This window comes from Corythoichthys intestinalis, chromosome 19 (genome assembly GCF_030265065.1).
Source record: "Corythoichthys intestinalis isolate RoL2023-P3 chromosome 19, ASM3026506v1, whole genome shotgun sequence".
Taxonomy (NCBI): domain Eukaryota; kingdom Metazoa; phylum Chordata; class Actinopteri; order Syngnathiformes; family Syngnathidae; genus Corythoichthys; species Corythoichthys intestinalis.
This window is the reverse complement of record NC_080413.1, coordinates 16,643,845-16,667,025: the sequence shown is the minus strand read 5'-3', so window position 1 is coordinate 16,667,025 and position 23,181 is coordinate 16,643,845. Positions and strand designations below refer to the sequence as shown.

At 40.2% G+C, this 23,181-nt stretch overlaps 2 protein-coding genes across 5 annotated transcripts in view; both read left to right on the top strand.

Moving 5' to 3' along the window:
- dpf3 (double PHD fingers 3) overlaps positions 1–2,905 on the top strand; it is a 29,967-nt gene extending 27,062 nt beyond the window's left edge. Inside the window, exons 9-12 of one of the 2 annotated variants that reach the window (XM_057823443.1) lie at positions 436–564; positions 658–770; positions 841–922; positions 1,004–2,905. In XM_057823443.1, coding sequence (XP_057679426.1) covers positions 436–564; positions 658–770; positions 841–922; positions 1,004–1,071 — 392 coding nt within the window. In that variant the 3' untranslated portion in view covers positions 1,072–2,905. The remainder of the gene's footprint in view (positions 1–435; positions 565–657; positions 771–840; positions 923–1,003) is intronic. The other variant, XM_057823444.1, reaches the window with a different exon arrangement.
- A 1,364-nt stretch (positions 2,906–4,269) lies between these two features.
- ttc13 (tetratricopeptide repeat domain 13) lies at positions 4,270–22,167 on the top strand. Of its 3 annotated transcripts, none has more exons than XM_057823629.1 (23): positions 4,270–4,499; positions 5,679–5,773; positions 5,854–5,929; positions 5,998–6,068; positions 6,144–6,209; positions 7,307–7,399; positions 7,502–7,618; positions 7,722–7,832; positions 9,598–9,680; positions 9,763–9,904; positions 12,506–12,680; positions 12,761–12,917; positions 13,014–13,144; positions 14,389–14,521; positions 14,657–14,749; positions 14,830–14,913; positions 16,133–16,217; positions 16,300–16,409; positions 18,132–18,267; positions 18,551–18,630; positions 21,344–21,422; positions 21,498–21,577; positions 21,656–22,167. In XM_057823629.1, exons 1-23 carry the CDS (start codon positions 4,325–4,327, stop codon positions 21,768–21,770), a joined length of 2,487 nt encoding a protein of 828 aa, XP_057679612.1. In that variant the 5' UTR covers positions 4,270–4,324; the 3' UTR covers positions 21,771–22,167. The 3 variants fall into 3 exon arrangements, with proteins under 3 accessions (XP_057679612.1, XP_057679611.1, XP_057679610.1); XM_057823628.1 differs by having other exon boundaries at positions 4,270–4,520; positions 16,303–16,409; XM_057823627.1 differs by having other exon boundaries at positions 4,270–4,520.
- Positions 22,168–23,181: the final 1,014 nt, after the last annotated feature.

The window sequence follows — 23,181 nt, the reverse complement described above, 5'->3', positions numbered from 1 at the left end:
ATATGCATGTAATTGTAATGGAAGCTGTAGGAGAGAGGAATAAAGCAATATGTGAGTAAAAAAAACACTTTAAATGTATTTACAACGACTACTACCCTAACCCTTACTTTTTTTTAACATTGCCAAACTAAATAGACCAGAATTAGAATACACTACAATAGGAAAAAAAGATGATAACTTGTCGTAAGATTTGTCGCGAGTTGCTTTTTACAAAAAAAAAAAAAGAGTTACCAAGAGGCTTTGGAAAGTAGCCAAGTTGGCAACACTGATTCTAATACATATAATTCATAGGATCAGCCAAATTATGAAACAAAAAGTGTGATATACAATCTTAAAAATATGCTAGCTATGTGTCTACTGTGTGGAAACATGATTGAACGGTCCATACAAGCGCTCTATCTTCCTAATAAGAGCTTACACTTTGCGTCATTAAAGCTCAAAAGGGTCCTGACGGCATCATCATCCCCAACGACTACTGCGACTTCTGCCTAGGAGACCAGGACTCTAACAGAAAGACTGGGCAGGCTGAGGAGCTTGTGTCTTGCTCTGACTGTGGACGCTCTGGTAAATTGAAGCTTTATAATGTCAGGCTAGCCAAAAAGGTGTAAAAAATGCTATGCATAGTCACGCTTTTCTTTGTTTTCTGTGTATGGACAGGCCACCCAACGTGTTTGCAGTTCACTGACAACATGATGCACGCAGTGAGAACGTACCAGTGGCAGTGTATCGAGTGCAAGTCCTGTAGCCTCTGCGGTACCTCTGAAAACGACGTATGTTCCTCGCTGGATGCACATTCTCTATTTGATGACATCACAGTATAATAATTCGTGTCACTCTCAGGACCAACTGCTGTTCTGCGACGACTGCGACCGAGGCTACCACATGTATTGCCTCAAACCGCCCATGACTCAGCCTCCAGAAGGTGAAGTAATGAATAATTAGACAATGATTTTTCTGTTGCAAATATGCATGAATGCTGAATAAATACATTGTGTGTCCGCAGGGAGCTGGAGTTGTCACGTGTGTGTGGACCTGTTAAAAGACAAGGCCTCATCTTTTGGTGAAGCATAACAGCCGCCACACTATCAGCGGATGGCCACTTCTTTCTGTACACATTTTGAATGGAATCCAATACAAAAATATAAAATGCTTCTTTTTAATGATGCTCATCCAACCTTTATGCTGTGGCATAAAACGTGAGCGGGATTTTGTTTTGTGGAAAAAGTATAAAATATCTAGAAATTGGTTGTGAAAGAGCTTTTTAACCTGTTTGTAATTGACAGTTTTCATTTGTTCAAAACACTAGAAATTGAGGATTTTCTTCTCACAGAACAATATTCATAAACACATGGACTTACGTTAAAAGCCCTGTAAAGAAAAAAATAAATGTCTTGAAAATTTCAAACAACAGAAGGAAGAGTCTTGTTAATAAACTGCTGATCTACTGGGATTTTCACGCACAACCATCTCTAGGGTTTACAGAGAATGGTCCGAAAAAGAAAAACTACCCAGTGAGCGGCAGTTCTGTGGGCAGAAATGCCTTGTTGTTGCCAGAGGTCAGAGGAGAATGGCCAGACTGGTTCGAGCTGATAGAAAGGCAACCGTGACTCAAATAACCACCCGTTACAACCAAGGTAGGCAGAAGAGCATCTCTCAATGCACAGTACGTCGAACTTTGAGGTAGATAGGCTACAGCAGCAGAAAACCACGCCGGGTGCCACTCCTTTCAGCTAAGAACAGGAAACTGAGGCTACAATTTGCACAAGCTCATCGAAATTGGAAAATAGAAGATTGGAAAAACGTTGCCTGGTCTGATGAGTCTCGATTTCCGCTGCGACATTCGGATGGTAGGGTCAGAATTTCGCGTCAACAACATGAAAGTATGGATTCATCCTGCCTTGTATCAACGGTTCAGGCTGGTGGTGGTGGTGTAATGGTGTGGGGAATATTTTCTTGGCACTCTTTGGGCCCCTTGGTACCAATTGAGCATCGTTGGAACGCCACAGCCTACCTGAGTATTGTTGCTAACCATGTCCATCCCTTTATGACCACAATGTACCCAACTTCAAATGGCTACTTTCAGCAGGATAATGCGCCATGTCATAAAGCTGGAATCTCATCTCAGACTGGTTTCTTGAACATGACAATGAGTTCACTGTACTCAAATGACCTCCACAGTCACCAGATCTCAATCCAATAGAGCATCTTTAGGATGTGGTAGAACGGGAGATTCACATCATGGATGTGCAGCTGACAAATCTGCACCAACTGTGTGATACCATCATGTCAATATGGACCAAACTCTCTGAGGAATGCTTCCAGCACCTTGTTGAATCTATGCCACGAAGAATTGAGGCAGTTCTGAAGGCAAAAGGGGGTCCAACCCGTTACTAACATGGTGTACCTAATAAAGTGGCCGGTAAGTGAATACTGTAGTACAGCTAAGTTAAAACATTTATTCTAAGCAGTGCTTAATTTGTAAATCATAAGGTGCCGGAACGCAAAGTACATAGGACAGCGCAGGGATGACTAGACACGCACAGGTCCCGGAACACAGGCAAAAACTGCTGTCAAAAACAACACGCAAATGCCCACTTGCCATACTGTGGGACTTACAAGCCTTAATTTCAGATAATATCCATGGTTCACCTGGCTGACTGCTGGCGCTGTAGCTGGTCCCGAATCCGGGTGGCGCTGAACCTGACCAGCTGCTGCCATGGTAGTAGCCTTCTGCTTGGCTGGCTCCCCGTGAACCTGGCTACCTGCTGCGGCACTAGCCTCCTGCTGCACCTGCTTCTCACTGTTAGCATGTTTGCTGCAGCTTCCCTGTTCGCCGGCTGTGGCTTTTTTGACTCGTTTTGAATCTTCCTTTTTTGAAAGAAAAACTGTAAATTCAATTGCCTTTTTGGCATGTTGAAATAATGTTTAATCCGATTCCTGGCTGCGTGCTTTCCAGATGCCGCCGAAATTTGGTTTTTTTTTTAATGTTGGGGAGGGGCGTAATTTGTCATCACCAAATCTCCGACTCTTTCAAATGACGTTTTTTTTTTTTTTTTAATAAACAGCATACAATTCTTGGTATTTTTTTCTGTAAATGAATTTATGCACATTATTATTATTTTTTTTTTATGAATTTAAAAAAAAAAAAACTTTTTAATATAATATTATGGGCTCTTATTGGTGCGCCAGCACGACGCTCCGATTGGTGGACTGCATAGCCGCCCGCCAGTGACTTGTTGTTTGTTTTGCATTAGGGTGGCGGAAAGAAGAATAAAATGAGGGGGTAAAAAACGTCAAGGTTCCTGTGTTATTTTCGCTGCCAAGCTTTCACCTAGCAAGTGTTACAATTTAAAGCAACTGTTTTCTGTTAAGCCCAAATGCTCGATGAAAAGTTTGGGAAACCATGACTTTAGAGTGGTGGTTGGTTTCCAGTGTTATTTAATGTGTGCTCCGTGTGTCAAACTTCTGCAAGTCGTGGCGTAATGTACTGAAGAGGGCGCCAGCATTAAAGGAGACGATCGTCGCTTTACGCTCCCCTCTAAAACACTTTGCATATTATTATCATGAATATTTACTCTCAAAAGGTGCCGGAACGGACCAAATAAGTCCCGGAACACGTCGAGTCTAAAATCAAGAGGTACCGGAACATGTTTCGGCATGTTCCGGCACACATTAACCCCTGATTCTAAGTCATTCATTGTGGTATTTGCTTTGAGAATATTTCAAATAAAAATATATTTAGATTGTAAAAGATGGCCTTCATTACATTTTTTATAGATATCAGTCTATTCATGATTGCTCTATACGCTGTGTGTTTACATAAATGTATTTTCATCTTAAATCAATGCAGAAAATGCACAAATTAGTGTGTAAAGATTCACCAGAATGCAGGAAATTACGTAGTTGATGATACTCTAAATGTGTGTGTGTCCCCTGGTACTGGTGGTGGGGCCCAAAGTGATATCTTTTCACGGGACCCAAAATCCCTGGCAGCTCCCCTGGTGGTCCATCACAAAGCACTCAAAGGCGGATAGACTGAGCTTCTCCTCATTTGAAGGACGAGCATCCGCCACTGCTCTAAATGAAAAAAAATCTCATTTTATCCAGTGCATTTAATTTCATTATTTAGCCGCTAAAGGGAGCCTCCGTACCAATGGACATCCTAGTCGACACGTTTTCCCAGTATGTGGCGGTAATGCAAAGTAACGCCGCTTGCCAACAACTCTTCAAATCTGACAAGTAGAAGAAGAGATGGGGGCGTGACTGTATGAGCTCTGGTGGTGGAAGTAGTGTCACAGCTTGCAGGCGCGTGTCGCCTTCAGACATGGAACCTGCCAGCCGGGCCGCGGTCGGCTTTACGCTCTCGCTGCTCTGCAGCTACCTGTGTCGGGCGGTGCTGGCCACTGAGTTCTTCTCCACGCTGGCGCTGTTCAACAACGAGCTCCACAAGCAGGGGTGCAGCTCACTGTCTGACTGGGAAGAGTACGCGACGGACTGCGGTAAACAAAAGGAAAAACCGGGTAGAAAAGTGTTATTTTATTTTGGAGCGCCACGTCCTCTCGGGCTCAACTAGCTAATGCTAATATACCGAAACGAATGACACCACATCAATGCATTGACAGCACAAGAGCGACTTTATTTTGCCTTGTACTATAAGTGTTTGAATTCCTCTTTTAAAATGATTTTCATTGGTGATTTATGCTGTAAGGGGGTTCAATTTCCAGTCGTTCCATGCGTAATTGTGATTTTCTCAAGTATTTTAAACCAAATTAAAATCAAATGTTGCATTGCACAAATTGTTAATAAACTGAAGAGAAGCTTATTGATATTGTAATATGTCGTTGGCGCAACGTGGGCATCAATATAAGTGACAGGTGTTCCAAAATTTTGGAGCACTACTGTTGTTGCATTCAAGTGCAACATAATTTTATAATGAAAAATGCACGGATTGAGTATGTAAAGTGTTTCAGGTTGTGAAAAGCTTGAGGTGGCCAAGTCAGACCGGGTACTTGACGAGAATATTAATTGTAAACTATGAGTTTAAATTTTTTGGGAATTTAGTGTACCGTATTTTTCATAGTATAAGTCGCACCTGAGTATAAGTCGCACCAGCATTAAAATGCCCAACGAAGAGGAAAAAAATATATAAGTCGCACCGGAATATAAGTAGCATTTTGGGGGGAAATTTACTTGATAAAATCCAATACATAGAACAGATATGTCATCTTGAAAGACAATTTAAAATAAAAATACAATAGAGAACAATATGCTGAATCAGTGTACAGTCTGATAATGTTACAAATGAACAACGAAATGCGATCGTGGCCAGTATGTTAACGTAACATAACTATTAAGACTTATTCAGATAACTATAGCATAAATAACATGCTAACAAGTTTACCAAACCACCAGTGTCACCCCAAAACACCAAAATAACATGTGAAATTATATAATATAGTGTTAATAATTTCATACATAAGTCGCTCCAGAGTATAAGTCGCACCCCCAGCTAAACTATGAAAAGAAACTGCGACTTATAGTCAAAAAAATACGGTAATCGTTCTGTATACTTTTAACCTTTGAGAAAATATTACTATGTGTTTTATTTCCCACTAAAAAGCTACAGTTTGTTGATCTTGATCATAACTACTTCTAAAATTTACATTGTTTCCTTTCAGAATCATCCATTTTGCAACTGGACGACCCCGACTGCGAGGAAGGCAGCAACCCTTCCTGCGAGTCGGTCTTCTCGCTCAACGCTGAGAAAATTCTTGTGAGAAAACACACTGGAGAAAATCTTACGGCACCATAATTGTATGATCTAATTTGGAAAGGTTCTTTGTTGGCACACAGAAACAAGCCAAACTGTTCATAGAGCAGAAGAAAATTCCCTTCCCCATCGAGCATGTCAGCACAAATGAGGAACTTGGTATGTTAGTGTTTCAACAACTTTTCAACCTTCTTGCCGCCCAGCTTATCTTGTGTGCCTTTTTTTAGCTATTGGCTACGTTCTGATCGGCAACGGCCTCTACGACGAAGCCATTAAACATTTCTCGCTCCTGCTGCAGGTACATTCAAAAGTTATCTATTGTAATCCCACAACCTGAGCATGATTTTTTTTGTGTTTATCTTTTACTCATAAGAGCGACCCCGAGCTGGTCAGTGCCATTTATGGAAGAGGAATTGCCTATGGCAAGAAAAGTCATCAGGTGAGTGACAAGAAATATCTTACCACTATTTTGCTCAAAAATCGCATGGTAAGTAGTACAGCTGGGAATCTTTGGGCACCTAACGATTCGAATACGATTACGATTCAGAGGCTCTGATTTGATTATAAAACGATTATTGATGCACCCCCCCCCCTTATTTATTTATTTTTTTAAATGTTTTGTACATTAGTTCCAAAATTGTTCAAAAATACTCTCAGGCTAAACCAAACTACAATTTCAGTATCAAGTTAACATATAACAGTAAACAAATATACAAAAATAACAGTAAATAAAAAACTCCAGTCCCCATTCTGTATCAGCAGCTTTAAACTACATTCAATTAATTTAATGTTGTGAATCAACCGTTAAAGTTGTTAAAATTGCTCCCGTTATTCCATAATTTCCCTTTTGTCTACTTTCGACATGTGAAAGTTTTAAAAGTATTTTAAAGATGGATTCAAGTCAATATTTTATCGATTTAGGAGTATTTTAGATAAAAAGTTAATTAGGTTCGCTTGGAAGGTTCGCTACAACAGCCTTGCAGGGAAGTGTACTGCTTTAAGATGGCGGCCGTTTACTAACGCCCGCATCTAGTTTTCTGTAGATGTGCTGCTAACGCTACCGAATCTATATTGCATCTAGTCCTATATAAATGATATCTACCCTAACATTATGTGGATGTACTTTGTAGCAGCTTTTCGGCAGCAGTCAGGTATGTTGTTGTGTTTTTTTATCTCGCGGCATGAGTTGAGCTAGAGCCGTGAGTTGAGCATTGGCATTACCCGATGGGCCGGGTAATGAGAAGCATGATGTTTAGCTACTGTCGCGCCATTCCTCATTGCTTCCCGAAGACCGCGCAGCGCGCTGAGTGTGTTTTACTTCCGCTTTACTTGGCATATTTCAATAATCGGAATTTGGATGTTTGTGAATCGTTCTCGAATCTTCCACGGCCGAATCGCGAATAATCTAAGAATCGGAAATTTTGCACACCTCTAGTAAGTAGTCACCTACATAGCCATGATAGCTGTACAGTAAAAAGGAGTGAAATTAATAGTGCCTCTCTAACAACTTTTGCCACTCTCCCCTAAACTCAACAGGACATAAAAAATGCTGACCTGGCGTTGTACGAGCTCACCAGAGTCATCACGCTGGAGCCCAATTGGCCTGAAGTGTACGAGCAGAGAGCAGAGGTTAGCTGCCAACTTATCACACAGCAACAGAAATTCCGCTCTCCTGACAAAAAAAATGCACACCTTTTGTTCAGCTACAATAACAATGGCGTGTGTGTGTAGATTTTGTCGCCTCTGGGTCGCATTAGCGAGGCACTGGCAGACCTGACCAAAGCCATCCAGCTGCAACCGTCAGCTCGACTATACAGACACAGAGGAACGCTACTCTTCATCTCTGAGGTTCGCAGCGGTGGGGGGCTAACCTCCACCACTGAGTTTTTATACAAACTGTATCTGTGTATGTGTACATGCTTACAGTCTCATCTCACCTGAACTCTATTAGGACTATGTGGCAGCCTCAGATGACTTCCAGCAGTCTCTGGAGTTGAAGAAGAATCAGCCCATTGCTATGCTTTACAAAGGCCTCACCTACTTCCACAGAGGCATGCTTAAGGTGCATATAAATGCATATTTGTGGTAAAATATAGAGCGCTCACATCAATACAGTAAAAACGGTGTGATACTGGATGATGTCAAGTAGGGGTGTGACAAAATACTGAAATGGTAATACAGTGGGGCAAATAAGTATTTAGTCAACCACCAATGGTGCAAGTTGTCCTACTTGAAAAGATAATAGAGGCCTGTAATTGTCAACATGGGTAAACCTTAACCATGAGAGACAATGTGGGGAAAAAGAAGCAGAAAATCACATTGTTTGATTTATATAGAATTCATTTCCAAGTTTTGATTTTTACAGAATTTATTTCCAAATTAGAGTGGAAAATAAGTATTTGGTCACCTATAAACAAGCAAGATTTCTGGCTGTCAAAGAGGTCTAATTTCTTCTAACGAGTTTTAACGAGGCTCCACTCGTTACCTTTATTAATGGCACCTGTTTTAACTCATTATCGGTATAAAAGACACCTGTCCACAATCTCAGTCAGTCACAATCCAAACTCCACTATGGCCAAGACCAAAGAACTGTCGAAGGACACCAGAGACAAAATTGTAGACCTGCACCAGGCTGGGAAGACTGAATCTGCAATAGGTAAAACGCTTGGTGTAAAGAAATCAACTGTGGGAGCAATTATTAGAAAATGGAAGATATACAAGACCACTGATAATCTCCCTCGATCTGGGGCTCCATGCAAGATCTCACCCTGTGGCGTCAAAATGACAACAAGAACGGTGAGCAAAAATCCCAGAACCACACGGGGGGACCTAGTGAATGATCTACAGAGAGCTGGGACCAGAGTAACAAAGGCTACTATCAGTAACACAATGCGCCGCCAGGGACTCAAATCCTGCACTGCCAGACGTGTCCCCCTGCTGAAGAATGTACACGCTCAGGCCCGTCTGCGGTTCGCTAGAGAGCATTTGGAGGACCGAGAAGAGGACTGGGAGAATGTGTTATGGTAAGATGACCCCAAAATAGAACTTTTTGGTAAAAACACAGGTTCTCGTGTTTGGAGGGGAATGTATACTGAATTGCATCCGAAGAACACCATACCCGCTTTGAAGCATGGGGGTGGCAACATCATGCTTTGGGGCTGTTTTTCTGCAAAGGGACCAGGTCGACTGATCTGTGTAAAGGAAAGAATGAATGGGGCCATGTACTGAGAGAGTTTGAGTGAAAATCTCCTTCCATCAGCAAGGGCATTGAAGATGAGACGTGGCTGGGTCTTTCAGCATGACAATGATCCCAAACACACAGCCAGGGCAACAAAGGAGTGGCTTCGTAAGAAGCATTTCAAGGTCCTGGAGTGGTCCAGCCAGTCTTCAGACCTCAACCCCATAGAAAATCTGTGGAGGGAGTTAAAAGTCCGTGTTGCCCAACGACAGCCCCAAAATATCACTGCTCTAGAAGAGATCTGCATGGAGGAATGGGCCAAAATACCAGCAACAGTGTGTGAAAAGCTTGTGAAGAGTTACAGAAAACGTTTGGCCTCCGTTAGTGCCAACAAAGGGTACATAACAAAGTATTGAGATGAACTTTTGGTATTGACCAAATACTTATTTTCTACCATGAGTTGCAAATAAATTCTTTAAAAATCAAACAATGTGATTTTACTGTTTTTTTCCCCCTCATTCTGTCTCTCATGGTGTAGGTTTACCCATGTTGACAATTACAGGCCTCTCTAATATTTTCAAGTGGGAGAACTTGCACAATTAGTGGTTGACTAAATACTTATTTGCCCCACTGTATGTTGTGTCCTCAGGAAGCTATTGAGACATTCAAAGAGGCGCTGAAGCTCAAGTCTGATTTTATAGATGCGTACAAGAGCTTGGGACAAGCCTACAGGTACTCAAACTTCCTGTTGGCCTTTTTTGCTGCTAATTCTCCCTTGCAGTTTGACCCTATTCTTCTTCCTCTGTTCTCGCAGAGAATTAGGCGACTTTGAGGCAGCGATGGAAAGCTTTCAAAGGGCCCTCATGCTGAACCAGAACCACATCCAATCCCTGCAGCTCCGAGGAATGATGCTCTACCACCACGGGTCACTACAGGAGGCCATTGGTAACTTCAAGGTGAGCTACTCTCAGAGTGCATTTTTTTTAGTTGCTCGGGAAAAAAATTACCGTAATTTTCGGACTATAAACCGCACTGGAATATAAGCCACAGCTGTTCTCACTGTATTATGGGATATTTACACCAAAAGATATTAACCAGTAGCACTATTTGACAGCGGCATTATAAGAATGTCATAAGACCAAATGAACCACCATGAAGCCAATTGGTTCAAAACTTCGTTGCTTCATTTGGCCGTCACTCCTCCCTTGAGGGAGAGAGTTAACCTCTGCTGCCACCTGCTGACAACACTGTTGTCGTCCAACATGCCTCCTAGCATGCATTGCAGTGCTACAGATGTAAATAACATTCAAAATTCATGTTTTGTGCTAATTATTTCTTCAGTTACCGTTCCAGTTGTTTCATTAATAGCTAGTTGTGGTATTTGCTAACACTTTATTTGACAGTGGCGCCATAAGACTGTCATAACACCATCATAATTATGACATGACACTGCCATGGGCATTGATAAATGCTTATGAAAGATATTATTTTGTGTCATCTGACAAATTATCTCACTTTTGAATGGATGTAAAAGATCTGAGCCAGACATAAATAGATTTAGTGACATGATTTTCCAGATGACACTTATTGACATCTGTCATATACCGTATTTTTCAGACTATAAGTCGTTTTTTTTCATAGTTTGGCTGGGGGTGCGACTTATACTCAGGAGCGACTTATGTGTGAAATTATTAACACGTTATGATATCATTTCACATGTTATTTTGGTGTTTTGGAGTGACACTGATGGTTTGGTAAACTTGTTAGCATGTTCTTTATGCTCTCGTTATCTGAATAACTCTTTATAGCTATGGCCACGTTCGCGTTCTGCCTTTGGTAATTTGTGTTCAATTGTATTAATGACTTTTTTATATTGAAATGCATGCTTTTAGTTTGTGGTGCTTACACGCCCACGTGGGGGCGCAAGAAGAACGCTCCCACGCCAGAAGGACAGCTACGCAGCGTCTCTGAGCGAGTGGGCGAGAGAGAGAGAGAGAGAGAGAGACGGGTGCGAACCTGCGTTCATTGTTTATGCTTGTAAAATATCTCTACAGAGGCAACGCCTGTGTGGATAATCTTTTCTGTTGTTGTGTGTCTTCCACTCGCAATCGGACACTTAGAGTCAGTTGTGTGGTTGTGTGAACGATGTGCTAATGCTAGCGAACGCATGCTAACCGTTTGTGTCATTGCTGTAATAGCACTAGACTGGGAACGTTCAATCACTCAAACCAGGGCGTTTAGTCATTCTGTCCCATTTTCTGGGCATTTACAGGTCACTTGCTGTTCATTTTAGGGCATTTACAGGTCATATTCCGTTGAGTTTGAGTCACTGCCTATTCATTTGGGTGATTCCCAGGTCACATCCTGTTCTGTAACTCAAAATCAACAGGAAATAACTGAAAATGAACAGGTAAATGACCTTAAATTGCCCAAAATTACCTCATTGCCTGGCATTGGCTGCCACTGACGGCCATAGACATTCAATCCGTTTGAAGTTTCAAATGGATTGGACGTCTTCTAGTGATAAACTCATTCCAATTCACAGCAGAAGCTTTTTTTTCTGTTTGTTAGTTGTTTGTAGAATATCCTGACCAATGTATCGTTGTATCGTCAGATCATCGTTATCGTGAGCTTTGTATCGCGTATCGTATCGTGAGGTACCAAGAGGTTCCCACTCCTAAATAGCACCTAATTATTATTTATTTACGTTGATGCGAACCTGTTTGGTATCGAGGACGAAATTAATTCAGCAAATTATACGGACGTCCAGCATCGTCATCTGGGAGTTTAGCTCGCTGTATAGCCAGGACCGAGCCGTAGCGTCATGGTGAGGACAGTATATTCGCATTTCGTTGTTCATGCACTGTACACTTATTCAGCATTTGTTCTCTATTGTATTTTTTTTATATTGAATTGCCTTTCAAGATGACATATCTGTTCTATGTGTTGGATTTTATCAATTAAATTTCCCCCAAAAATGCGACTTATTCTCTGGTGCGACTTAAATATGTTTTTTTTCTCTTCGTTGGGCATTTTATGGCTGGTGCGACTTATACTCAGATGCGACTTGTAGTCCGAACAATACGGTTCATTCATTAATGCTCATGATAGTGTTATGTCATAATTATGACTGTCTTATGGCAGTCTTATTACGCCAGTGTCGAATAAAGTGTTACCTATTAACCCAATAAATCAACAAATAAGCAGCATTGGAAGCCACAGGATTCAAAATAAGGGGAACTACAGTAGTGGCTCATATTCCGAAAATTACGATATACAGATTACTGATAAATGCTATCATAAGAATGGTGTTTTTAGCCTTTTTCATGCAGAGGTCCTGGAAAATAGCATTAGGATACTAAAACTGTATTCTGAAATAATCAGTTTATCACTTTTGTATACAGTATTGCCACAACTGTGTTCACGTATTCGATGAGGACACCATCTGATGTCACATATGTTTTGCTAACTGGGGAAAACAACTATGTTCCACATCTTAATGCTATCTCCAAAGGTGGGCATTTGTCAAATCTTTTAATAGTACTTTTTCCCTTTAGCGTTGTCTGCAGCTGGAGCCCTACAACGAGGTGTGCCAATACATGAAGGGACTGAGTCACGTAGCAATGGGGCAGTTCTACGAGGGCATCAAAGCACAGACCAAAGTTATGCTAAATGACCCACTGCTTGGACAGAAGGCCAGCTCCGAGTATCTTAAAGTCAAATACCTCCGAGGTGAGTGCCGTCAAAAAAAGGAGTCTGATGTACAAGATAGTTCTGAGTACAACTCGAGTGATTTTATTTCTGCCAATCAGAGTACTCTCGCTACCTGCACTCCCACCTGGACGTCCCGGTCGCTGAGTACAACGTGGACCAGGACTTACCGGGAAACTTCAAAAATCACTGGGCTAAGAATCTGCCCTTTCTCATAGAAGACTACGAGGAACAACCTGGCCTACAGCCGCATATCAAGTATGTTATGAAAACATGTGGAGGTGTGGAAGGAAATTTAAATTTTCTCTCAGTAATTGCACAGAAATTGTAGTGAGTATCCATTCATCTTTGCAGGGATGTGCTGCTGCAGAACTTTGAGTCCTACGGTGGCGACGTCCAGAAGCTGATCTGCACAGCTGACCATTTGGGGGCGCTGATGCAGTACGACACACCAGGCTTCTTGCCAAACAGGCGGATACACAGAGGTGCTAGGAAAGATCTCATTGACGCTTGGGAGACGTGATTTACAGGGGGTCAAATAAGTATTTAGTCAACCACTAATTGTGCAAGTTCTCCACTTGAAAATTTTGAAGAGGCCTGTAATTGTCAACATGGGTAAACCTCAACCGTGAGAGACAGAATGTGGACAAAAAACCCCAGAAAATCACATTGTTTGATTTTTAAAGAATGTATTTGCAAATCATGGTGGAAAATAAGTATTTGGTCAATACCAAAAGTTCATCTCAATACTTTGTTATGTACTCTTTGTTGGCAATAACGGAGGCCAAACGTTTTCTGTAACTCTTCACAAGCTTTTCACACACTGCTGCTGGTATTTTGGCCCATTCCTCCATGCAGATCGCCTCTAGAGCAGTGATGTTTTGGGGCTGTCGTTGGACAACACGGACTTCCAACTCCCTCCACAGATTTTTTTATGGGGTTAAGATCTGGAGACTGGCTGGGCCACTCCAGGACCTTGAAATGCTTCTTACGAAGCCACTCCTTTGTTGCCCTGGCTGTGTGTTTGGGATCATTGTCATGCTGAAAGACCCAGCCATGTCTCGTCTTCAATGCCCTTGCTGATGGAAGGAGATTTTCACTCAAAATCTCTCGATACATGGCCCCATTCATTCTTTCCTTTACACAGATCAGTCGTCCTGGTACCTTTGCAGAAAAACAGCCCCAAAGCATGATGTTTCCACCCCCATGCTCCACAGTGGGTATGGTGTTCTTCGGATGCAATTCAGTATACATTCCCCTCCAAACACGAGAACCTGTGTTTCTACCAAAAAGTTCTATTTTGGTTTCATCTGACCATAACACATTCCCCCAGTCCTCTTCTGGATCATCCAAATGCTTTCTAGCAAACCGCAGATGGGCCTGGACGTTAAAACAGGTGCCATTAATACAGGTAACGAGTGGAACCTCGTTAGAAGAAGTTGGACCTCTTTGACAGCCAGAAATCTTGCTTGTTTTTAGGTGACCAAATACTTATTTTTCCACTCTAATTTGGAAAAATATTATTTAAAAATCAAACACTGTGATTTTCTGTTTTTTTTTTAATCCACATTCTGTCTCTCATGGTTCAGGTTTACCCATGTTGACAGTTACAGGCCTCTCTAATCTTTTCAAGTAGGAGAACTTGCACAATTGGCGGTTGACTAAATACTTATTTGCCCCACTGTAAAAAGGAAAATAAGGAGTAACGCAATTGCTTTGCTGTGTTCAGCTATGGGCCTGGCGACGTTAGAAGTGATGCAGGCCATGCAGCGCACGTGGAGCAACGCCAAAGTTCGCGTTAACGGCAAGACTAGGCAGATGCAGTGGAGGGACATGTTTGACATCGCTGTCAAGTGGAGGAGGTAGAAAATCTCTGTGAGGTTTTAAGCATTATAAAAAAACATGAATGCAATCTTGCTTCTACTTTTGTTCCTTGATTTCAGGAAGAAATCCGTGCGTCACTTTCTGTAACAACTTTCCTTTTTTATTCTCTGCAGGATCGCTGATCCGGACCAACCGGTTTTGTGGTTAGACCAGATGCCTGCGAGGAGTCTCAGTCGCGGTTTCAACAATCACATCAATCTCATCAGGTGACTAAAAGACTTAGTAACATTCGTCAGTGTGTTGTGGTTGTATTCTCAACAAATCTTTTTTTGATGTTCACCCTCAGGGGCCAGATTATCAACATCAGATACCTGGCCTACTTTGACAACATCCTGGACTTCATCAAAGACAGAATACTGGTGTACCATGGGTGCGCATTCACTTGTTACAGCTTTTTAGTGGTGTAGCTATCGATTATTTTAGTCGTCGATTAATCGATGAACTAGTTAGTTCGAATAATCGAGTCGTCGGATAAGGAACATAAAAATTTAAATACCTGAGCTGAGCCTCGAACGTTATTTTAAAAAAAAAAAAAAAAATGACGATCTATGTACAACAACAAAACAATTGGCTAACTTGCAAAACAAAAGTCGGCTAGCTTACATACTATGAAATGCTAACGTTTTTTTTTTTAATGCTCTTAACAAATGGTTCAGACACATTTTCCCACAAAAAATGGCTACATATACCTATAAACTAAATTATGAATGCATTAAAAATAACATTACCTCAAACAAAAACTTGGCTCATGTTATTCTTAACAGGGAGCGGCTGGATTCAGCCAATTGAAATGAGGAAGACTCAAGGGCAGTGTATCCTCCCAAATCAATCAAACTAAATTCAAACACTTTCAAAATAAAACCATTACAATGCCACTTTAATCAAACGAATACTCGAAGCAGCAGCATTTAATTCGAATCTTTTTTTTTGAATAATCGAATATTCGAGTTAATCGATTAATCGTTGCAGCACTACAGCTTTTTGTGACATGCCATTGTTACCTTATCTCACCCTGCAACGACTACAATCAGTGGCATTCAAATTGATTAGATTTGAACTAGAGATTGACCGATATGGGTTTTTCAGGATCGATACCGATTAATTAACAGTTAGAGGGGCTGATAACTGATTTTTTGAGCCGATATTCATTTGCAGTAAATGTGTAAAAATTGGCGTTAAAAAATTGTTTTCAATAGATTCGGCTGGTCGGACTCCAAAAAAAAAAAAAAAAAAAAAAAAAAAAACCGATGCCGGTATATGTCAAATTTCCACATATCGCCGCCAATAATCGGCCTCGCCTATAATCGGTCTATGTGTGATTTGAACATGTATTTCAAACATGAAAACAATAACAGCAGTACATATAAAAGCTTAACTTTTAACTCTTGCAGTGCCATTGACGACAATTGACGTCACTGGCAAGGGTGAGAGTTGTGCTCATGAAGCATTTGGAAAACCGTCTCCCCTTGTTATTGGCAGCCAAAAAGTTGTTATAACCCCCTCTCGCCAATAGTTTTTGAATATTTGTTAGTAAATAGTTATTTTTAATATTTATTACTATATCATTAATAGCATGATCATTTTTCCAGAGCATACAATCCCAAAGGCCTTGTCGAGGTCCGTCAAGCTCTGGAAAACGTGAATAAAGTAGAGGACCTTCTTCCAATAATGAAGGTAAAGATGAAATGATGGCAACTTTAGAACCGCCGTGTTGTTAATATTATGCTTTTGCAGCTCATTTGTTTGTTTCCTGAAGCAGTTTAACAGTAAAACCAGAGATGGCTTCACGGTCAACTCCAAAGTGCCCAGCATGAAGGATCCAGGAAAAGAATATGATGGCTTCACAATCACCATCACAGGAGACAGGTGACTGAGCTTTATTATATAAATCATACATCAAGTGTTGTTACTAGTTATTGTATTTACTTATGTCTTGTCATAGATTTCATAATGTATTGACGGGACACAGGGCTTGGGGCCGATAAATAGGGGGCCTGCATTGTTGGCGAGGCCGTCAATGCTTACCGATTGGAGTCACAGACATACAGCTTTTATCGTTGAAAATTCTTGTGAATCAATGCGTAAATCCCTGAATTCTTTATAGATATGAATGTAAAACATTCTCGATTCTTGGTTTAAAGCAAAAAAAAACAAAACACACAGCATTTATTTTACAAAAATATGTCGAAGTACAATGCTAGTCTGTTACTAAATGTAGCTAGCGGCTGCCTTATGTAAACAGAGCTTTTCCGGTGAAAATTCTTGTAAAAAAAAAAAAATGCTTAAATCACCAAATTCTTTATAGATATGGACGTAAAACAGTCTCGATTCTTGGTTAGAAGCAAAAAAAACCCAAAAAACGTGCAGTTAGCATTTATTTCACGTTAATACAGTATGTCGAAGTACAATGCTAGTCTGTTAGTGAATGTAGCTAGTGGCTGCCTTCTGTAAACAGAGCTTTTCCGGTGGAAATTCTTGTGAATAAATGCTTAAATCCCCGAGTTGTATATAGGTTATGGACGTAAAACAGTCTTGATTCTTCGTTAAACGCAAAAAAAAAAAAAAAAACTATGATGCCAATGCAGTAGCGGCTAATTTCTCCTATTGATTTTTTTCCACAAAGTTTCAAAATGTATGCATGGTACGAAAAATATCATAATTACCCTGGATCCTCGAACAAATCACTCCTGAGACAATTCTTCCTGTTTGTATGCGGTACAGCTTTCGTACTTTTTCAACAGAAATCCGGCGTTGGATCGTGCATGCGTGTGTTTGAGAATAGCTCCTCTTGATGTGGGCATGACCGATCTGACCCGTCATTACCATTATGAAGTCTATGGTCTAGTCCTGCAACGATTAATTAACTCAAGTAATTCGACTAGAAAAAAGCTTCGAATCAAATTTTGCTGCTTTGAGTATTAGTTTAGAGTGGCGTTGTAGTGGTTCGTTTTGAGTGTTTGCATTTAGTTTGAGTTTGGTGGATATACTAACCTGAAGTGGCAACAGTGAATATGAGATAAGTCATTTAACATGTCTGAATCTGGCTTCTCCCTGTTTAGACCAACATAAGGTATTTTTTTAACTTGAGCTAATGTTTTTATGTATTCGTAATTTAGTTTATAAGTATGCATAGCCGTTTTTTTTTTTTTTTTTTTTGTGGAAATATGTGTTTGAAAGATTTGTTAAGAGCATTGTTAAAAAAAACAAAAAACGTTAGCATTTTGTAGCATTTAAGCTAGCGGACTTTTGCTATGCAAGTTAGCCAATTGTTCTCTTGTTGTACTTAGACCCACATTCATTCATTTTTTTTAAATATCATTTGAGGCTAAGCAGTAAGCACAGGTATTTTAATTTAATTTTAAATGAAAATGTAATTCTGCATAGTTTGAAGAAACACTCGGGAATTTTATTTTGTATTCGCATTTAATGCTCTTTTGAAAGTGTTGGCAAAAGTTAGCAAGCAGTTCTGCAACGCAATACATGTTCCTAATCTTGATTACTCGATTATTCAAACTAACTATTTATAGATTAATCGACTACTAAAATAATATATATAATAGCTGCAGCCCTACTTATGTCATCTTCCAGGGTGGGCAACATGCTGTTTTCAGTGGAGACGCAGACCACAGAGGAGCGTACGCAGCAATACCAGTCGGAGATCGAGTCTATCTACAGGGAACTGACGGCCAAGGGGAAGGTCTTTGTGCTGTCATCAGAATTTGCGGTGGGTTTAGTGGAAGAGGCAGCAGCTTCTTGCATTGTGATTACCTTAATAGAAATTGGTTTTGAGCGTTTCTGGAAAGATTTCAGTTGTATAGTGTAGAATTAAAGTCTTAAGCCCTAAAAATTAAACACTAAGACTGCTGAGCCATCACCTGGTTTGACCGTCGGGTGAAGTTAATGTTCAACAATACAAGAGGAAGCATATGCAGCTAATGGAGCCTTCTTTTGTTGTTGTTTTTTTGTTTTTCTTTTGACCCGTCTGCGGCAACCTTTGGTCCTTGCAGGACGCCGATGCCGTGTGCAACCTGATCCTTTCGCTGGTTTATTACTTCTGCAACCTCATGCCGCTCTCCAGAGGCTCCAGGTAATCATCTACCGACAGCTGCTAAATCCTGTTAAAAAAAGTGAAATCAGATTACAAATTTATGTCACCCTTATGCTGTGTCAAGGTACAACAGTCCACATGCATGGATTATGATTTAGTCCTGTTTTTTTAATGTAATTCATGCTGACGTAACTCTTTGTCCAGATGCGGAGTAAAATTTGTTTCACCAGAGTTTAGTGGAATTCAGGTCATTTTTGTTTCAAGGTACAGGGTTCCTGCGGGTCCTTCAAAAGCCTTTAAAAAGATCAAGGTTGTAGTTCACACATCCCTCTGTCATTGTCGTATTAAAATTTGAAAATTTGTTGAAATCCTCCATCCAGAAGCAGAGCACCTTACAATTGAAATTTCTCAAAATTCTATCTTGAGTAAACCGTCTCTAATTGACCCAGAGGAAAGAAAGGTAAAAAAAAATCAAATACCACTATGTCAATTTACAAGGGAATTGTACAATGTGCCAAGGTTTGTCTTTGTGAAATTTTCAGATATTTAGTTAAGAGTTTTTGTGAGGTCGGTCGTTTAGTTTCCATATTTCTAGCATTAAATTCTGTTCTAAGTTATCTTTAAAAAATTACAAATCCTTAAATTTCACTTGTTGAAATTTGCAAGAACCCTGAGGTACCCCTTGGGGGAGGTAAACTACAGCAGGATTTACTGGGAGTCTGCTAAACGTTGATGTCAACGATTTTGAAGTGGTTTATTTTGATTTAAAAAACAAATATTGACAATGACAAAGTTTTCAAAATATGCATTTTCCCCGTCATTTGCTTTTGACATTAAAGAGGAAGTTCAGAATTTTTTACATAAGGCCTAATCTTCAAGTTAGCAGGGCTTTAGTTAGACAGTGGATTTGATTTAAAAAAAAAAAAAAAAGTCCGTACATTTTGTTAGTTATTTATTAGTTTGTTTAGTTTCGTGTTAGTTGTTGGCTAAGCTAGCACAAGTCAATGGTGCCTGCTTAGCATACCAATAAAAAACAACATATGCACGCATGAGAATCACCGATGACCCATGCAATCAATAGTGTTGGCTTTGTTTTCAGGATAAAGTTATCAAAACCTACTATTGCATGTAAATAATTACAGTAAATAACAGCAGCTCTGCAGGGAACAGGCTGTCTAGCCAAGCAGGGCGGAGTGATATCAGCTTTTTTTGCCACTGCTGATTTTTTTTTTTTTTTTTGTGGGAAAGAAAGGGACTCCTCAATAGAATGAGCACGAGTGGCCGAAGTACTTCTCTCTATTATGGTTGCATTACGCATCTAAGAAAAAATTATCCTGCAGAATGAAATGAAATACGGCAGTTGGTGTTACATTGTTTTGGCCGCATGGGGGTTTCAAACAATGATCTACATTTAGAATTTAATTGAGTATGTTAGATCTGTTTATATCGTTTTTTTTATTGGCATGCTAAGCAGGCACCGTTGACTCGTGCCAGTGTTTTTTCATCAACGATGACGATAACGAAAATATTTCGTCAACGAACAGTTTTTTTCATGACGATGACGTCACAATGACGCGCTGAAAACTTGTCTTGGGAGACTAAAAAAAACGAGATGGATGCCAGTTGTTGTCTGACGACATGAGAACAAGATGAAAATTCGCCATAGTTTCTGTCATAAATTCACAATGTATGATGTTTTCTTTTTGTATGTGTAGTTAGCACGGGTTTAGCAGTGTTTGGTCGCGTAGAGATGTGACGTGCTGTGCCGCCCCCCACTCCAAACGCCCCACACACATGCTTGCTGTGCCCATTCCAGGCTCCTTTTGTGAAAGATATGTGTCAAGTGCTGCTTGTTAAGTTTTGCTTTCTTATCTTGGCTAGATATGCTATGTTGCTTTAGCCTTTAAAGGTCTGTGCAGAGTGATCATCACACACTAAACTAACTTGTAGCCTTAGCATAGCGCTCGCCTTAGCGTTTAGCGTGGTGACTCGGTCAGTTTCTTCTTAAACTCTTGGAAAACATTTTTCATACAGTTCGCGGCATCCAGGTGAGTTTAATTAATTGCAAATAATGTGCTGTTTTCCTGCTGAGTGTGTATTATCATCATGAAAATGGTGATATCCTTGTACAGTTATGTGCTCGTCGGTCATGTTCGTTCGAAATTAATGGAAACCTTTTATTTATTTATGTATTCATGGACTAAAACTTTTGAAGTTTATAGACGAAAACATTTTGAGAATTGTCGACTGAAACTAGATGAAGACGAACACATTTTGAAATGACTAAAATATGACTAAGACTACCGGTGATAAGTATTTTCGTCCAAAAGACTAAGACTAAGGCGAAAATTTTAAAAAAAAAACCAAGACTTACTTGTGCTTGCTTAGCCACTCCGGACCTCTGAAACTAACTGACAAACTACACAGAATTTGTTGAAGTGAACTCCACCGACTAATTAAACCCCCTCTAACTTGAAGATTAAGCCAAACGTCAAAAATTCTGAACTTCCCCTTTAAGGTGAAAAAATATTTTAATTTAGATATTACTAAATATCTTTTAATAAATGAATTTAATGTGAAAATTGGAGCATGAAGCTCACAAAGAAATGATATGTGAAAGATAAGAGTGACACATTTGCTTTTTACAGCCGGTGAGTGTAACTTTAACAGAAACTTTCTGGATTTACGTAGGAGTAATATGTGTTACTTTGTGTCAATTATTACACTTTTACTTTTATGCATACGTGCTCAGCGTGGTGGCATACTCGGTCATGATGGGGGCGGTAATGGCCAGCGGGAATGAGGTCAGCGGTCGGATCCCTAAAGGAAAGGTAACAGAACTTAAACATGAAGCATCTGTTGTTAATTACTGGATTCAAATGGGTTTGCATTCATTTTGTTTGAAGCTGGTCGACTTTGAAGCCATGACAACACCCAATCCAGACAGTTTCAGTAAAATAGCAAAAAGCTGGATGCACTTTAAAAGGTGAGATGAACTGACAATGCAATATAATATCAATGAGCATTGTGATAAAACTGAATATTCTGTTTTTCTACCCCAAAGTTTACCTTCTTGGTACCAGAATCTGCCCTCTGTGGCTGAGACCTTCCCGACCATCAGATCCATGATCGAAGTCCTGAACGCAGACTCATCGTCACAATGTTCAAAGAAGTCTTAGCACAATATGCATGGTCGCAAGGGTCTAGTTTGTAAAAAGAAAATCTATATACATCAGAAATTGACAGAACAAATCAATTCATGATAAAGACAAAGGTTAAATAGTGAAAACGACAGGTCCTTTAAAAAAAATTGGTGTATCATATTGAAAAACCTGACGTACTTGTTAAGTATTCAGCTCTAATGTCCCGTGAAATCAAATGTTTTTTTTTTCTGGTCACACTTGCACAATTGCACAAGTGACTTCATGCAAAAGGAGAAAAAGCACATAGATTAAGCACATACAGTTGTGTTCACAATTATTAAACCCCCACAGTGGGTAAGTGTTTTTGCAAGTTTGACTTTCATTTTTCATCTTGTTTATAATCACGTCAAATAATGCCATGTCAAATAGACAAATACAACTGAAATAACTTTTTTTTTTTGGGGGGGGGGGGGGGGTAATTCCAATTAATGGCCTTTCTGTGATTACCTTTTTGACAAAATTATTCAACACCCCAAGTCCACCACTCTTAAGAAAAAAGGTTTCCATCAGGTGTTGTCAAACAGCTAATGAAAACATCTTTGATGTGAACGGAACCCAAATGAGCAGCATTTAAGCAGATTTAAAAGGACTGTGACACATGGCTCTTCTTGGCAGTTAATGACATCTTTACAACATGGATAAGTCCAAGGAATGGTCAAAAAAGTTCAGAGAGGAGGTCATTTCACTTCATCAGCAAGGGTGTGCATATAAAAAGATGGTAAAAGGACTAAAAATTTCAAGAGACACAATTGGGAGTATAGTCCGCAAATTGAAAGCTAAAGACACAGTGGATACACTACCTGGGCGTGTTAGAAAGAGGTTACTGTCTGTATCTGCTGTGCGATACCTGAAGCAAAAGGTGGAGAAAAATCCCCGGGTGACAGCTGAGGAACTACGACAGGACATGTCATAGGAAGGTATTCAGGTTTCATCCCAGACAATAAGACGCACATTGCGAAATAATGGCTTCCATGCAAGAACTCCAAGGCGCACCCTCCTGCTGAATCCAAAGCACAAGAAATATGCCGAAAACCATGTCGACAAACCACAAAGGTTTTGGGATACTGTTCTCTGGAGTGATGAGACCAAACTTGAACTTTTTGGGCCAAAGGATCAGCGGTACTTGTGGATGAGAAAGAATGATGCTTATAAAGAAAATAACACCCTATCTACTGTGAAGTACAGTGGATGGGTCAGTCATGCTCTGGGGTTGTTTTGCTTCTTCAGGTACAGGGAATCTTCAGTGTGTGCAAGGTATTATGAATTTAGTTCACTACAAGGAGATCTTGGATGCAAATGTCATGCGATCATTGACAAAGCTAAGGCTTGGGTGAGGTTGGACCTTCCAACAGGACGATGATCCTAAGCATACCTCAACATCTACCAC

Excerpts from the sequence above, each read along its gene's own strand:
- ttc13 (XM_057823627.1), top strand. The coding sequence starts at position 4,325 with ATGGAACCTGCCAGCCGGGCCGCGGTCGGCTTTACGCTCTCGCTGCTC. Across the intron at positions 5,930-5,997 it reads CAGCACAAATGAGGAACTTG|CTATTGGCTACGTTCTGATC; the intron begins GTATGTTAGTGT and ends GCCTTTTTTTAG. Across the intron at positions 6,069-6,143 it reads ATTTCTCGCTCCTGCTGCAG|AGCGACCCCGAGCTGGTCAG; the intron begins GTACATTCAAAA and ends TTTACTCATAAG.